We start from the raw sequence: 16,273 nt of genomic DNA, 5'->3' as shown, positions 1-16,273 counted from the left end.
CACAATATTTTATCAGAAATTAATTTGTTAAATTATTATATATTTCTTTCTTTCTTTTCTGCAGGTACACACAAATGTTTAGGTGTCATTCTTCATTTTAAGCAATCATTTGAAAATTATTTTAGCATCTGGAAAATGCTCCATCATCAAATGCTCCATCGGGAATTCCTCCATTGTTGGGCTCACCATGTGGTGTCATTGTGACCCTCAATCATATTTACCAGCTGATTACAACACATCTTGACATCACTTTTGTTAGAGATTCAGAAACGGAATCTACTGTTAGTTGTTTCTTTTATGTTTTAAAAAAGATATGGGAAGTAGCACATGTGAGAGTGTAGAACTGTTAAATAGAAAAAGGCTGACTGCTTACTTCAGGCCAATGATTTAATTAAATGAATGGCTCCAAAGTTAAGTCAAGTCAATTAAGTACAATTAAGCAAGATTCTGGCTACAGAAAATCTTTAAAAAAATGTATTTGTGACCTAAACAGTTTACAATAAAAAAAAAGGTCAGTACATAACTGTTATTATACTCTCAAACAGATTATTTTCCCCCTCCCCTTTTTTCAATTATTTTTAGTCCATCCCAATTTTTTTGTCAGAACACCTAACCAGTTTTCCATACCACGTCAGTCAGTACCTGGGGGAAAAACAAAAACATTTTGAAGCTAAGTACTTCCCACTTGCATTCCTCTGTCCCTCCCTTTTTCGTCACCTTTATCTTATTATCTTTGGCGCCTCCCAAAATATTACGTCACCTGAAAGAGACAATTTGTGGCATCAAACCAGCCCTATAGTAATATAAATACAAACTAGAAATACATTGGCATGACAGTTTACACGGGAACAGTTCAATTGTAAGCTTGAAATGGTTAGCAGAACTAGAAAGATAATGAGATTTTAGAGTAGATATAAGCTAGATATTGTGATTGTTAATTGTCATTAACCAATACCTTCCTCAATTGATATTTGGAGAAATTACATAAATAGGTGACTGCCATTGAAGTGTTTGCTGTAGGTAAGTAATAACCTTTACTCTATAATGGAATATATAAATGGAAAATACTTGATCAATATTATTTAAATAAATTGCACAGCACAATCTTTAAAAAATATCATATACAAATATAACAAGGTAAAATGGTCTTACAAGAAAAGATTAAAATCCAAAATTGATAATGTAAAAGCAACAACATTGAAACAATGAAGATTATGGTTATTATGTACACGTTATATGTAAACATCCATACACTTTTGATGAACTACTAAACTGTCACAGAATATGTATAGGAATATGTAGTTAATTGCTGGCAGACCATTTGAAAACTTTAAATTTATATGATTTACAGTGCCTTCAGAAAGTATTCATACCTCTTGACTTATTCCACATTGTATTGTGTTACAGCCTGGTCTTAATGATGAAATGCCCATGCATGTTATGTAAATGTGAACATGAGTTAATGCCGCCACTTCAGATCACTCTGACGGTTTTTCTTGTATAGGACCCAATGATTTATGACAACTTTATTGATAGGTCGATGTCCTCATTGTTGTTTTACGGTCTTGTTTAATACGTTTTATGTACACACTTTATTACAATTATTAGAATACTTATGAAATACACATTGTTATATTATAGGGGTGGCAGGTAGCCTTGTGGTTAGAGTATTGGGCCAGTAACCGAAAGGTTGCTAGATCGAATCACTGAGCTGACAAGGTAAAAATCTGTTGTTCTGCCCCTGAACAAGTCAGTTAACCCAATGTTCCTAGGCTGTCATTGTAAATAAGAATTTGTTCTTAATGGACTTGTCTAGTTAAATGAAGGTTAAATAAAAAATATAAACATTTGTAACATATGTTTGTTTTCCTTATACTCCAGGATTTTGTGAGTGTTTTTAATTTGCACCCTTATGTTGACATTGCTCCAGCCACATCCGTTCAATGCGTTTCATGCTTGAGGCCTAAATGTGAATTTAATAGAGCAGTGATATTAGCAAGAGCAGTGTGCAGGTTTCTTATTTTTTCTCATCTTTTTAAGAATGTAGAAAATGGATTGGTCAACTTTTGAAAGCCAAGTTTAAATACTTATGTTTATTAAGCAGCAAAATGCGTATTTCTCTTGAAAAATTGTAACGCTAATGTGGATTTTACTATTTCATGTTTTATATTTGAAAAAAAATGCATCTTTTGATGAACTACACCGATTACTTTCACAGAATATGTGTGAATTCCTGGTCGCTCGCAGACCATTTGCAAATTTGAAATGCCCTTTCCTCTTTTATGAAGTAACATGATTGGTGGGATGCAGTAATATGCTGATTTCTGATGGGAAAAATGCAACGCTAATTTGGATTTTACTGTGTAATTTCACTAAAGTGTATAAATCCATGTTGATAGTGGTTATAGTGACTGTTGTGAAATTATTCACATCCTTGCAAAGTTTTCACATTTTGTTTCCTTGTTTTTTTACATTATTCTTCACAAGCTAATTTTGTTCACAGCGATGTCTTGAATGAATAATTATTCACACCTCTTGATCTGGCACACCTAAATGAGTTGCATAAATGTGCTTAACAAGTTACAGATTAAGTTGAAAAGTGTCCAGCGCTGAACATTAATAGTGGCTTATGACCTGTCAATAAAATGTATATTTTCTTTCTATTCAGAAAACAACTGCATCAACTGAGTCCAAAATGAAGACACAGAAACTGACAGCTACTTTATTTACCATGGGTATGTAGTACACTGAATTTCATTCTGTGTTCATGTTTCTAACTCATTTTTTACTATTTGCTAACTTCATGCCAACTCGTGTATTAATCCTGAATTAAAATATTAACAACCAAAAAGGCAAGATAGTGACAAAATAGACCATATACATTTGGATAATGTAATTAGAATAATGAGCAATGATGTACATGTTGTATGCATATGATGTTACAATGCTTATGATTTTTTCTAAATATGTTTATTTTGACATTTCATGGAGGCAGTTTTACATTTTGCCAAGGCTACTTTACTGTCAAATGTCTCCCCTCAATTAAATATGTTTCAAAAATATAAAAAAGGAAAATGACTCAATTGTAAGCGGTAAACATTATCACACTGCTGTAACCTCTATTACTTGAATTATATTACCACACTACTGTAATGAAAAATGTACCCTCTTTTCAACAACAACAAAAATAGAACTCAGGTGTGGTAATCTCAATAAGGTATTATAGGTAATATTATTAACAATCAAGGGAATAATATTTAGCTATAAATTATAATTGTATATATTACATAATAAATATGTCAAAAACTGCACCATGCTGATGAAGGGAAATCTTGGAAATGTTGATATTGTGCGCAATAAACATATTAACCATTAATCTCATAAACCACAGTGTTTTTATGCTGGAATATCCATGGAGTTCTGACCACAACTGCAGCTCCTACGACAACTGCAGCTCCTACGACAACTGCAGCTCCTACAACTGAAGCTCCCACGACAACTGCAGCTCCCACGACAACTGCAGCTCTTATGACAACTGCAGCTCCTACGACAACTGCAGCTCCTATGACAACTGCAGCTCCTATGACAACAAGTGTAGCTCCTATGACAATAACTGTAGCACCTACAACTACAACTGAAGCTCCTACGATAACCACAACTGCAGCACTTACTACGACAACTGCAGCTCCTACGACAACAACTGTAGCTTCAACAACCACAACCACAACGACAACCACAACTGCAGCCTCTTCCTACAACAACTGTAGCTCCTACGACCACCACAACTGCAGCTACTACCAACTGCACCTACTACGACAACCACAACACCTACTACAGACAACCACAACACCTACTACGACAACCACAACAGCCTACTACGACAACCACAACTGCAGCTCCAACTACAACAACTGTAGCTCCTACGACCACCACAACTGCAGCACCTACAGTGACATCTGTAGCTCCTACGACCACATGACTGCACTACGACAACCACAACACCTACACGACAACCACAACTGCAGCTCCAACTACAACAACTGTAGCTCCTAACCACCACAACTGCAGCACCTACTACGCAACCTACAACACCTACAACAACCACAACACCTACTACGAAACCACAACACCTACTACAACAACCACAACTACAACAACTACAACTGTACCTACTACCACTACAACTGCAGCAACTACTACACAACTACAACTCCTACTACGACAACCACAACTGCAGCAACCACCTACTCCTACAACAACTGTAGCTCCTACGACCACCACAACTGCAGCACCTACTACGACAACTACAACACCTACCTACGACAACCACAACACCTACTACAGCACCACACAACTACACGCAACCACAACACCTACTACAACAACCACAACTGTACCTCCTACGACAACCACAACTGCAGCTCCAACTACAACAACTGTAGCTCCTACGACCCCCACAACTGCAGCACCTACAACGACAACTGTAGCTCCTACGACCACAACTGCAGCACCTACTTCAACAACTACAACTGCAGCACCTACTACGACAACTACAACAAACTGCAAACAACCACTACACACAACCTACAAACCAACACCTACTACGACACAACTGCAGCTACTATGACAACCACAACTGTAGCTCCTACGACAACCACAACTGCAGCTCCAACTACAACAACTGTAGCTCCTACGACCACCACAACTGCAGCACTTACTACGACAACTACAACCGAAGCTGCTACGACAACCACGACTTCAGCGCCTACTACGACAACCACAACACCTACTACGACAACCACAACTGCAGCTCCAACTACAACAACTGTAGCTCCTACGACCACCACAACTGCAGCACCTACTACGACAACTACAACACCTACTACGACAACCACAACACCTACTACAACAACCACTGCATCTCCTACAACAACTACAACTGTAGCTCCTACGACCACCACAACTGCAGCACCTACTACGACAACTACAACTCCTACTACGACAACCACAACACCTACTACAACAACCACTGCATCTCCTACAACAACTACAACTGTAGCTCCTACGACCACCACAACTGCAGCACCTACTACGACAACTACAACACCTACTACGACAACCACAACACCTACTACGGCAACCACAACAACTACTACGACAACCACAACACCTACTACGACAACCACAACTGTACCTCCTACGACAACCACAACTGCAGCTCCAACTACAACAACTGTAGCTCCTACGACCCCCACAACTGCAGCACCTACAACGACAACTGTAGCTCCTACGACCACAACTGCAGCACCTACTTCAACAACTACAACTGCAGCACCTACTACGACAACTACAACCGAAACTGCTACAACAACCACGACTTCAGCACCTACTACGACAACTACAACACCTACTACGACAACCACAACACCTACTATGACAACCACAACTGTAGCTCCTACGACAACCACAACTGCAGCTCCAACTACAACAACTGTAGCTCCTACGACCACCACAACTGCAGCACCTACTACGACAACTACAACCGAAGCTGCTACGACAACCACGACTTCAGCGCCTACTACGACAACCACAACACCTACTACGACAACCACAACTGCAGCTCCAACTACAACAACTGTAGCTCCTACGACCACCACAACTGCAGCACCTACTACGACAACTACAACACCTACTACGACAACCACAACACCTACTACGACAACCACAACACCTACTACGACAACCACAACACCTACTACGACAACCACAACACCTACTACAACAACCACTGCATCTCCTACAACAACCACTGCATCTCCTACAACAACCACTGCATCTCCTACAACAACTACAACTGTAGCTCCTACGACCACCACAACTGCAGCACCTACTACAACAACTACAACACCTACTACGACAACCACAACACCTACTACGGCAACCACAACAACTACTACTGCAACCACAACACCTACTACGACAACCACAACTGTACCTCCTACGACAACCACAACTGCAGCTCCAACTACAACAACTGTAGCTCCTACGACCCCCACAACTGCAGCACCTACAACGACAACTGTAGCTCCTACGACCACAACTGCAGCACCTACTTCAACAACTACAACTGCAGCACCTACTACGACAACTACAACCGAAACTGCTACAACAACCACGACTTCAGCACCTACTACGACAACTACAACACCTACTACGACAACCACAACACCTACTATGACAACCACAACTGTAGCTCCTACGACAACCACAACTGCAGCTCCAACTACAACAACTGTAGCTCCTACGACCACCACAACTGCAGCAATTACTACGACAACTACAACCGAAGCTGCTACGACAACCACGACTTCAGCGCCTACCACAACTGCAGCTCCAACTACAACAACTGTAGCTCCTACGACCACCACAACTGCAGCACCTACTACGACAACTACAACACCTACTACGACAACCACAACACCTACTACGACAACCACAACACCTACTACAACAACCACTGCATCTCCTACAACAACTACAACTGTAGCTCCTACGACCACCACAACTGCAGCACCTACTACGACAACTACAACTCCTACTACGACAACCACAACACCTACGACAACAACCACTGCACCTACTGCAACTACAACTAAGCTCCTACGACCACCACAACTGCAGCACCTACTACGACAACTACAACACCTACTACGACAACTACAACAGCTCCTACACCACTGCAGCTACGACAACCACAACAACTACTACGACAACCACAACACCTACTACAACAACCACTGTACTGCACTCCTACAACAACTACAACTGTAGCTCCTACGACAACCACAACTGCAGCACCTACAACAACTGTAGCTCCTAACCACAACTGCAGCACCTACTTCACAACTACAACTGCAGCACCTACTACGACAACTACAACCGAAACTGCTACAACAACCACGACTTCAGCACCTACTACGACAACTACAACACCTACTACGACAACCACAACACCTACTATGACAACCACAACTGTAGCTCCTACGACAACCACAACTGCAGCTCCAACTACAACAACTGTAGCTCCTACGACCACCACAACTGCAGCACCTACTACGACAACTACAACCGAAGCTGCTACGACAACCACGACTGCAGCACCTACTACGACAACTACAACACCTACTACGAAACCACAACACCTAGCTCCAACAACCACAACTGCAGCTCCAACTACAACAACTGTAGCTCCTAACCACAACTGACAACTACAGCAACACCTACACCTACTACGACAACCACACCTACTACAACCTACTACAACAACCACTGCAGCTCCTCCTGCACAACTACAACTACAACTGTAGCTCCTACGACCACCACAACTGCAGCACCTAACCACAACTGCAGCACCTACTACGACAACTGCACAACCAACCACAACACAACAACCACTGCATCTCCTACAACAACTACAACTGTAGCTCCTACGACCACCACAACTGCAGCACCTACTACGACAACTACAACACCTACTACGACAACCACAACACCTACTACGACAACCACAACACCTACTACGACAACCACAACACCTACTACGACAACCACAACTGTACCTCCTACAACAACCAACTGCACAACTACAACAACTGTAGCTCCTACAATCAACCACAACTGCAGCACCTACAACAACAACTGTAGCTCCTACGACCACTACAACTGCAGCACCTACTTCAACAACTACAACTGCAGCACCTACTACGACAACTACAACCGAAACTGCTACAACAACCACGACTTCAGCACCTACTACGACAACTACAACTCCTACTACGACAACCACAACACCTACGACAACAACCACTGCATCTCCTACAACAACTACAACTGTAGCTCCTAAGACAACCACAACTGCAGTTCCAACTACAACAACTGTAGCTCCTACGACCACCACAACTGCAGCACCTACTACGACAACTACAACACCTACTACGACAACCACAACACCTACTACGACAACCACAACACCTACTACAACAACCACTGCATCTCCTACAACAACTACAACTGTAGCTCCTACGACCACCACAACTGCAGCACCTACTACGACAACTACAACTCCTACTACGACAACCACAACACCTACTACAACAACCACTGCATCTCCTACAACAACTACAACTGTACCTCCTACGACAACCACAACTGCAGCACCAACTACAACAACTGTAGCTCCTACGACCACCACAACTGCAGCACTTACTACGACAACTACAACCGAAGCTGCTACGACAACCACGACTTCAGCGCCTACTACGACAACCACAACACCTACGACGACAACCACAACTGCAGCTCCAACAACGGTAGCTCCTACGACCACCACAACTGCAGCACCTACTACGACAACTACAACACCTACTACGACAACCACAACACCTACTACGACAACCACAACACCTACTACAACAACCACAACAACTACAACTGTAGCTCCTAAGACCACCACAACTGCAGCACCTACTACGACAACTACAACACCTACTACGACAACCACAACACCTACTACAACAACCACAACAACTACTACAGCAACTACAACAACTGTAGCTCCTACAACCCACAACTGCAGCACCTACTAAACAACTGCAGCTCCTACGACCCCACAACTGCAGCACCTACTTCAACAACAAACTGCAGCACCTACTACGACAACTACAACCAAACTGCTACAACAACCACAACAGCACCTACTACGACAACTACAACACCTACTACACAACCACAACACCTACGACAACAACCACTGCACTCCTACAACAACTACAACTGAGCTCCTACGACCACCACAACTGCAGCACCTACTACTACAACTACAACACCTCCTACAGACAACTACAAACACCTACTACACAACCACAACACCTAACTCCTACTACAACAACACAACACCTACTACACAACAACACAACTGCAACCACAACACCTCCTCCTACAACAACCACAACTGTACCTCCTACGACAACCACAACTGCAGCACCAACTACAACAACTGTAGCTCCTATGACCACCGCAACTGCAGCACTTACTACGAGCAACTACAACCAACTGTTACATACAACCACGACTTCAGCGCCTACTACGCAACCACAACGCCTACGACGACAACCACAACTGCAGCTCCAACTACAACAACGGTAGCTCCTACAACCACCACAACTGCAGCACCTACTACAACAACTACAACACCTACTACGACAACCACAACACCTACTACGACAACCACAACACCTACTACAACAACCACTGCATCTCCTACAACAACTACAACTGTAGCTCCTAAGACCACCACAGCTGCAGCACCTACTACGACAACTACAACTCCTACTACGACAACCACAACACCTACTACAACAACCACTGCATCTCCTACAACAACTACAACTGTAGCTCCTAAGACCACCACAACTGCAGCACCTACTACGACAACTACAACACCTACTACGACAACCACAACACCTACTACGGCAACCACAACAACTACTACGGCAACCACAACTGCAGCTCCAACTACAACAACTGTAGCTCCTACGACCCCCACAACTGCAGCACCTACAACGACAAATGTAGCTCCTACGACCACAACTGCAGCACCTACTTCAACAACTACAACTGCAGCACCTACTACGACAACTACAACCGAAACTGCTACAACAACCACGACTTCAGCACCTACTACGACAACCACAACACCTACTACGACAACCACAACTGTAGCTCCTACGACAACCACAACTGCAGCTCCAACTACAACAACTGTAGCTCCTACGACCACCACAACTGCAGCACCTACTACGACAACTACAACCGAAGCTGCTACGACAACCACGACTTCAGCACCTACTACGACAACTACAACTCCTACTACGACAACCACAACACCTACGACAACAACCACTGCATCTCCTACAACAACTACAACTGTAGCTCCTACGACCACCACAACTGCAGCACCTACTACGACAACTACAACACCTACTACGACAACCACAACAACTACTACGGCAACCACAACACCTACTACGACAACCACAACTGTAGCTCCTACGACCACCACAACTGCAGCACCTACTACGACAACTACAACACCTACTACGACAACTACAACACCTACTACGACAACCACAACACCTACTACGACAACCACAACACCTACTACAACAACCACTGCATCTCCTACAACAACTACAACTGTAGCTCCTACGACCACCACAACTGCAGCACCTACTACGACAACTACAACTCCTACTACGACAACCACAACACCTACTACAACAACCACTGCATCTCCTACAACAACTACAACTGTACCTCCTACGACAACCACAACTGCAGCACCAACTACAACAACTGTAGCTCCTATGACCACCGCAACTGCAGCACTTACTACGACAACTACAACCGAAGCTGTTAATACAACCACGACTTCAGCGCCTACTACGACAACCACAACACCTACGACGACAACCACAACTGCAGCTCCAACTACAACAACGGTAGCTCCTACAACCACCACAACTGCAGCACCTACTACAACAACTACAACACCTACTACGACAACCACAACACCTACTACGACAACCACAACACCTACTACAACAACCACTGCATCTCCTACAACAACTACAACTGTAGCTCCTAAGACCACCACAACTGCAGCACCTACTACGACAACTACAACTCCTACTACGACAACCACAACACCTACGACAACAACCACTGCATCTCCTACAACAACTACAACTGTAGCTCCTACGACCACCACAACAACTACTACGGCAACCACAACACCTACTACGACAACCACAACTGTACCTCCTACGACAACCACAACTGCAGCTCCAACTACAACAACTGTAGCTCCTACGACCACCACAACTGCAGCACCTACTACGACAACTACAACACCTACTACGACAACTACAACACCTACTACGACAACCACAACACCTACTACGACAACCACAACACCTACTACAACAACCACTGCATCTCCTACAACAACTACAACTGTAGCTCCTATGACCACCACAACTGCAGCACCTACTACGACAACTACAACTCCTACTACGACAACCACAACACCTACTACAACAACCACTGCATCTCCTACAACAACTACAACTGTACCTCCTACGACAACCACAACTGCAGCACCAACTACAACAACTGTAGCTCCTATGACCACCGCAACTGCAGCACTTACTACGACAACTACAACCGAAGCTGCTACTACAACCACAACTACAACACCTACTACGACAACCACAACACCTACGACGACAACCACAACTGCAGCTCCAACTACAACAACGGTAGCTCCTACAACCACCACAACTGCAGCACCTACTACAACAACTACAACACCTACTACGACAACCACAACACCTACTACGACAACCACAACACCTACTACAACAACCACTGCATCTCCTACAACAACTACAACTGTAGCTCCTAAGACCACCACAGCTGCAGCACCTACTACGACAACTACAACTCCTACTACGACAACCACAACACCTACTACAACAACCACTGCATCTCCTACAACAACTACAACTGTAGCTCCTAAGACCACCACAACTGCAGCACCTACTACGACAACTACAACACCTACTACGACAACCACAACACCTACTACGCAACCACAACTCCTAACTACTACAACCACAACAACTACAACTGCAGCTCACAACTGCAGCACCTGTAGCTCCTACAACAACCACACAACTGCAGCACCTACTACAAACACAACACCTCCACTACGACAACCACAACACCTACTACGCAACCACAACAACTACTTCAACCACAACTGCAGCTCCTACTACAACAACTACAACTGAAACTGCTACACAACTTCAGCACCTACAACAACCACAACACCTATTACGACAACCACAACTGTAGCTCCTACGACCACAACTGCAGCTCCAACTACAACAACTGTAGCTCCTACTCCACCACAACTGCAGCACCTACTACGGCAACTACAACCACCTGCTACTTTCAATACCACGACTTCAGCGTCTACTACGAAACCACAACACCTACACGACAACCACAACTGCAGCTCCAACTGACAACATCTGTAGCTCCTATGACCACTACAACTGCAGCACCTACTACACAACTCAACAACTGTAGCTCCACAACACCAACTGTAACCACAACAACCTAACTACGACAACCACAACACCTACTGACTACACAACTGTACTCCTACAACAACCACAACTGCAGCACCAACTACAACAACTGTAGCTCCAACCCCCTCAACTGCAGCACCTACAACTTTGTACTCCTACGACCACAACTGCAGCACCTACTTCAATAACTGAACTGCAGCACCTACTACTACAACTACAACCAAAACTGCAGCTCCACGACAACTACAACTAGCACCTACTACAACAACTGTAGCACCTACTATGACAACCACAACACCTACTATGACAACCACAACTACAGCTCCTACTACCAACCACAACTGCAGCTCCAACTACAACAACTGTAGCTCCTACGACCACCACAACTGCAGCACCTACTACGACAACTACAACACCTACTACGACAACCACAGCACCTACTACGACAACCACAACTGTACCTCCTACGACAACCACAACTGCAGCTCCAACTACAACAACTGTAGCTCCTATGACTCCCACAACTGCAGCTCCAGCTCCAACTACAACAACTGTAGCTCCCATGACCCCCACAACTGCAGCACCTACTACAACAACTACAACTGAAGCTGCTACGACAACCACAACTTCAGCTCCTATTACAATTTTAGATCCCACGACCACTACAACAGAAGCACCCACTACGACCACTACAACTGCAGCTCTTACAACAACCGCAACTGCAGCTAAAGCTACAACCATAACTGCACCTCCTACTATAACATTTTTAGCTCTTATGACCACTACAACAGCCGCACCTACAATGACAACTGTTGCTCCGACGGCAACTATAGCGCCTACGACCACTACATCTACCATACCTACAACAACTAAAGCTCTTACTCCAATAACTGTAGCTCCTTCAACCAGCACCACAAAAGTTGCTATGACAATCAATTCAGCTCTTACTACAACAACCATTGGTCCTACCACCCCTACAACTGCAGCATCTACTACGACAACAACTGCAGCTTTTACGAAGACCCCAATTGCAGCTCCTATGATAACTGCAGCTCCTACAACTGCAGCTCTAACAACTGCAGCTCCAACTGCAGCTCCAACAACTGCAGCTCCTAAACAACTGCAGCTCCTAAAGCTGCCACTGCAGCTCCTACAGCTGCAACTGCAGCTCCTACAACTGCAGCTCCTACAAATGCAACTGCAGCTCCTACAACTGCAGCTGATAATGCTGCTCTAATTACAACAGCTATAGCTCCTACAACCACTACAATGGCAGCTCCTTCAACAACCACAACTCCAGCTCCTTCAACAACCACAACAAAAGCTGCTACAAAAACCACAACTGTAGCTGCTATGACCACCACAACAGCAGCACCCACAACGGACAACTGAAGAAGCAACCACACCCCCTCCTACTCTGTTGCTGACCACTCCTTTCAATACCACAAGTGGAGGTTTTCCTGGCTGGGCTCTGGCCATTATCATCCCTTGTGGCATCGCTATCATTTTGGTACCTCTGTGGATCCTGCTATGTGTACGTATAGTCTTGTGTTCACTTGTGTACTGTGTATACTGTTTACATATTTATTCAAAAAATATGCTACATTTCTGCAATGATTTAATTTGACATGTGAATCATACTTCTCCATCTTGTTTTGCAGTGCATTTTATGTGGCGGATGTGCAGCTATAAGGAGACGCTGGCACAGACGCAGATCTTACAATGTACAGTACACCAGAAGAAACGGTGTCTTCTGAGGTGACAACGCTAACATCTGTGGCCAATTGTCATCACAAGAACAGCCAATCATCTATATCTGCTAATCACGGCACTTTAATGCATGGAAAATCACTTGACTACACAGGACTGCATCTGAGAAGATCAAGTGAAAATTGTTAATAAGCTTAAAAGGCCATATGTTTTTTGTGCAATGTACTACTTTTTATATTATGCATCTGATTGTTAATCAAAGTTACAGCTGAGCTGAACAAAGTATGTTTATATATTTATTAGTCATGTCATTTGTGGTTTCAAGCTGTGCTGTCCACTGACTAAAACAGTTATCATTTATTTATTTTATTTATAATAAGCTTCATTCCAATATTTATTTTTTGTTTGTTATTTCCTCTCTTGATTAACTATGAAGTAATTTATTTTAAACTGCAATACAGTACTTGTTTCTTTAACTTACAGTTTGACAAATGTAATGAAGATACAACCCAGTATTATTTTATGAAAAGGTTTGACTAAAGGGTGATTATAGACAGCACATCTACACATCAAATGTAGTCAAAATTGTCCGACCTGGCACCTTAATCTATGCAAACCTTATTAAAGACACAATTCATTCAAAAAACATGATTTTTTATCTTTTGTATTCAGTGCCTTCAGAACGTATTCACACCCCTTGACTTAAAAATTGTGTTACAGCCTGATTTTGAAATGGATATTAAGATATTTTGACAATGGCCTACACACAATATCCCATACTGTGAAAGTGGTATTATGTTTGTAGATAGTTTTTTTTTACAAATAATTTTAAAAGTAAATAAGTATTCAACCCCTTTGTTATGGCAAGCTTACATAACAAGTCACATAATAAGTTGCATGGACACACTGTATTCAAAAATAGTATTTCACATAATTTTGGAATTACTTCCTCATCTCTATACAACCACAAAAACCAGGGAGGTTTTCCAATGCCTTGCAAAGAAGGGTACCTATTGGTAGATGGGTTAAAGAAAACAAACATACATTGAATAGCCCTTTAAGCATGGTAAATTATGAATTACACTTTATATGGTGTATCAATGCACCCAGTCACTACCAAGATACTGCCGTCCTTCCTAACTCAGTTGCTACAGTGTAAGGAAACCACTCAGGAATTTTACCATGAGGCCAATGGTGACTTTAAAACAGTTACAAAGCTTATTGTCTGTGATAGGAGAAATCTTAGGGTGGAACAACAACATTGCAGTTATTCCACAATACTAAGTAAATTGACAGAGTGAAAAGAAGGATACCCATATAAAATGTAGCAAAGCAATTCCCTTTTTGTCCTAAAAACAAGGTGTTATGTTTAGAGGAAAACCTGGTTCAGTCTGCTTTCCACCAGACATTGGGAGATGAATACACTTTTCAACAGGACAATAACCGAAAACACAAGGCCAAATCTACACGGTCTCTCGGTGTCTTTCAAAAATACATAAACATTTACATATTTATTTAAATGCAGCAAAAAAAGAAAAGTCCCTTTTTCAGGACCCTGTCTTTCAAAGACAATTCGTAAAAATCCAAATAACTTCACAGATCTTCATTGTAAAGGGTTTAAACACTGTTTCCCATGCTTGTTCAATGAACGACAAACAACTAATGAACATGCAGCTGTGAAACGGTCGTTACAACACTAACAGCTTACAGATGGTAGGCAATTAAGGTCACAGTTATGAAAACTTAGGACACTAAAGAGGCCTTTCTACTGACTCTGAAAAACACCAAAAGAGAGATGCCCAGGGTCCCTGCTCATCTGCGTGAATGTGCCTTAGGCATGCTGCAAGGAGGCATGAGCACTGCAGATGTGGCAGGGCAATACATTGCAATGTCCATAATGTGAGATGCCTAAGACAGAGCTACAGGGAGACAGGATGGACAGATGATCGTCCTCGCAGTGGCTGACCACGTGTAACAACACCTGCACAAGATCGGTACATCCGAACGTCACACCTGCGGGACAGGTACAGGATGGCAACAACAACTGTCCAAGTTACACCAGGAATGCACAATCCCTTCATCAGTGCTCAGACTGTCCGCAATAGGCTGAGAGAACAGCTGACATCATGGCAGTGATTTTCTCGTTAACACAGGTGTGAGTGTTGACGAGGAAAAGGCTGGAAATCACTTGATCATGCTGATTGAGTTCAAATAACAGACTGGAAGCTTCAAAAGGAGGGTGGTGCTTGGAATCATTGTTCTTCCTTTGTCAACCATGGTTACCTGCAAGGAAACACGTGCAACCATCATTGCTTTGCACAAAAAGGGCTTCACAGGCAAGGATACTG

General features: G+C 43.1%; 3 protein-coding genes and 1 pseudogene across 3 annotated transcripts in view; all 4 read left to right on the top strand.

The window, feature by feature from the left end:
- LOC135571530 (mucin-3A-like) overlaps positions 1-6,036 on the top strand; it is a gene marked incomplete at its 3' end in the record, with an annotated part of 79,186 nt that extends 73,150 nt beyond the window's left edge. The window contains exons 5-8 of the mRNA XM_065018132.1: positions 4,069-4,562; positions 4,619-4,827; positions 5,060-5,136; positions 5,233-6,036. Coding sequence (XP_064874204.1) covers positions 4,069-4,562; positions 4,619-4,827; positions 5,060-5,136; positions 5,233-6,036 — 1,584 coding nt within the window. The remainder of the gene's footprint in view (positions 1-4,068; positions 4,563-4,618; positions 4,828-5,059; positions 5,137-5,232) is intronic.
- A 198-nt stretch (positions 6,037-6,234) lies between these two features.
- Positions 6,235-7,265, top strand: LOC135571529 (mucin-2-like). Its single transcript, XM_065018131.1, has 2 exons — positions 6,235-6,617; positions 6,656-7,265. Exons 1-2 carry the CDS (start codon positions 6,235-6,237, stop codon positions 7,263-7,265), a joined length of 993 nt encoding a protein of 330 aa, XP_064874203.1.
- A 44-nt stretch (positions 7,266-7,309) lies between these two features.
- On the top strand, positions 7,310-8,836 carry LOC135571528 (integumentary mucin C.1-like; the record flags this gene model as incomplete). The annotated part of the gene is made up of 3 exons (XM_065018130.1): positions 7,310-7,637; positions 7,729-7,937; positions 8,636-8,836. Coding segments are annotated over 3 exons (738 nt in total), but the record flags the coding sequence as incomplete, so codon positions are not given.
- Positions 8,837-8,979: 143 nt separating this feature from the next.
- On the top strand, positions 8,980-13,331 carry LOC135571527 (mucin-2-like; annotated as a pseudogene).
- Positions 13,332-16,273: the final 2,942 nt, after the last annotated feature.

This window comes from Oncorhynchus nerka, linkage group LG4 (genome assembly GCF_034236695.1).
Source record: "Oncorhynchus nerka isolate Pitt River linkage group LG4, Oner_Uvic_2.0, whole genome shotgun sequence".
NCBI classification, from domain to species: domain Eukaryota; kingdom Metazoa; phylum Chordata; class Actinopteri; order Salmoniformes; family Salmonidae; genus Oncorhynchus; species Oncorhynchus nerka.
The sequence above is the reverse complement of the archived record's forward strand: the minus strand, read 5'-3'. Positions and strand labels throughout refer to the sequence as shown.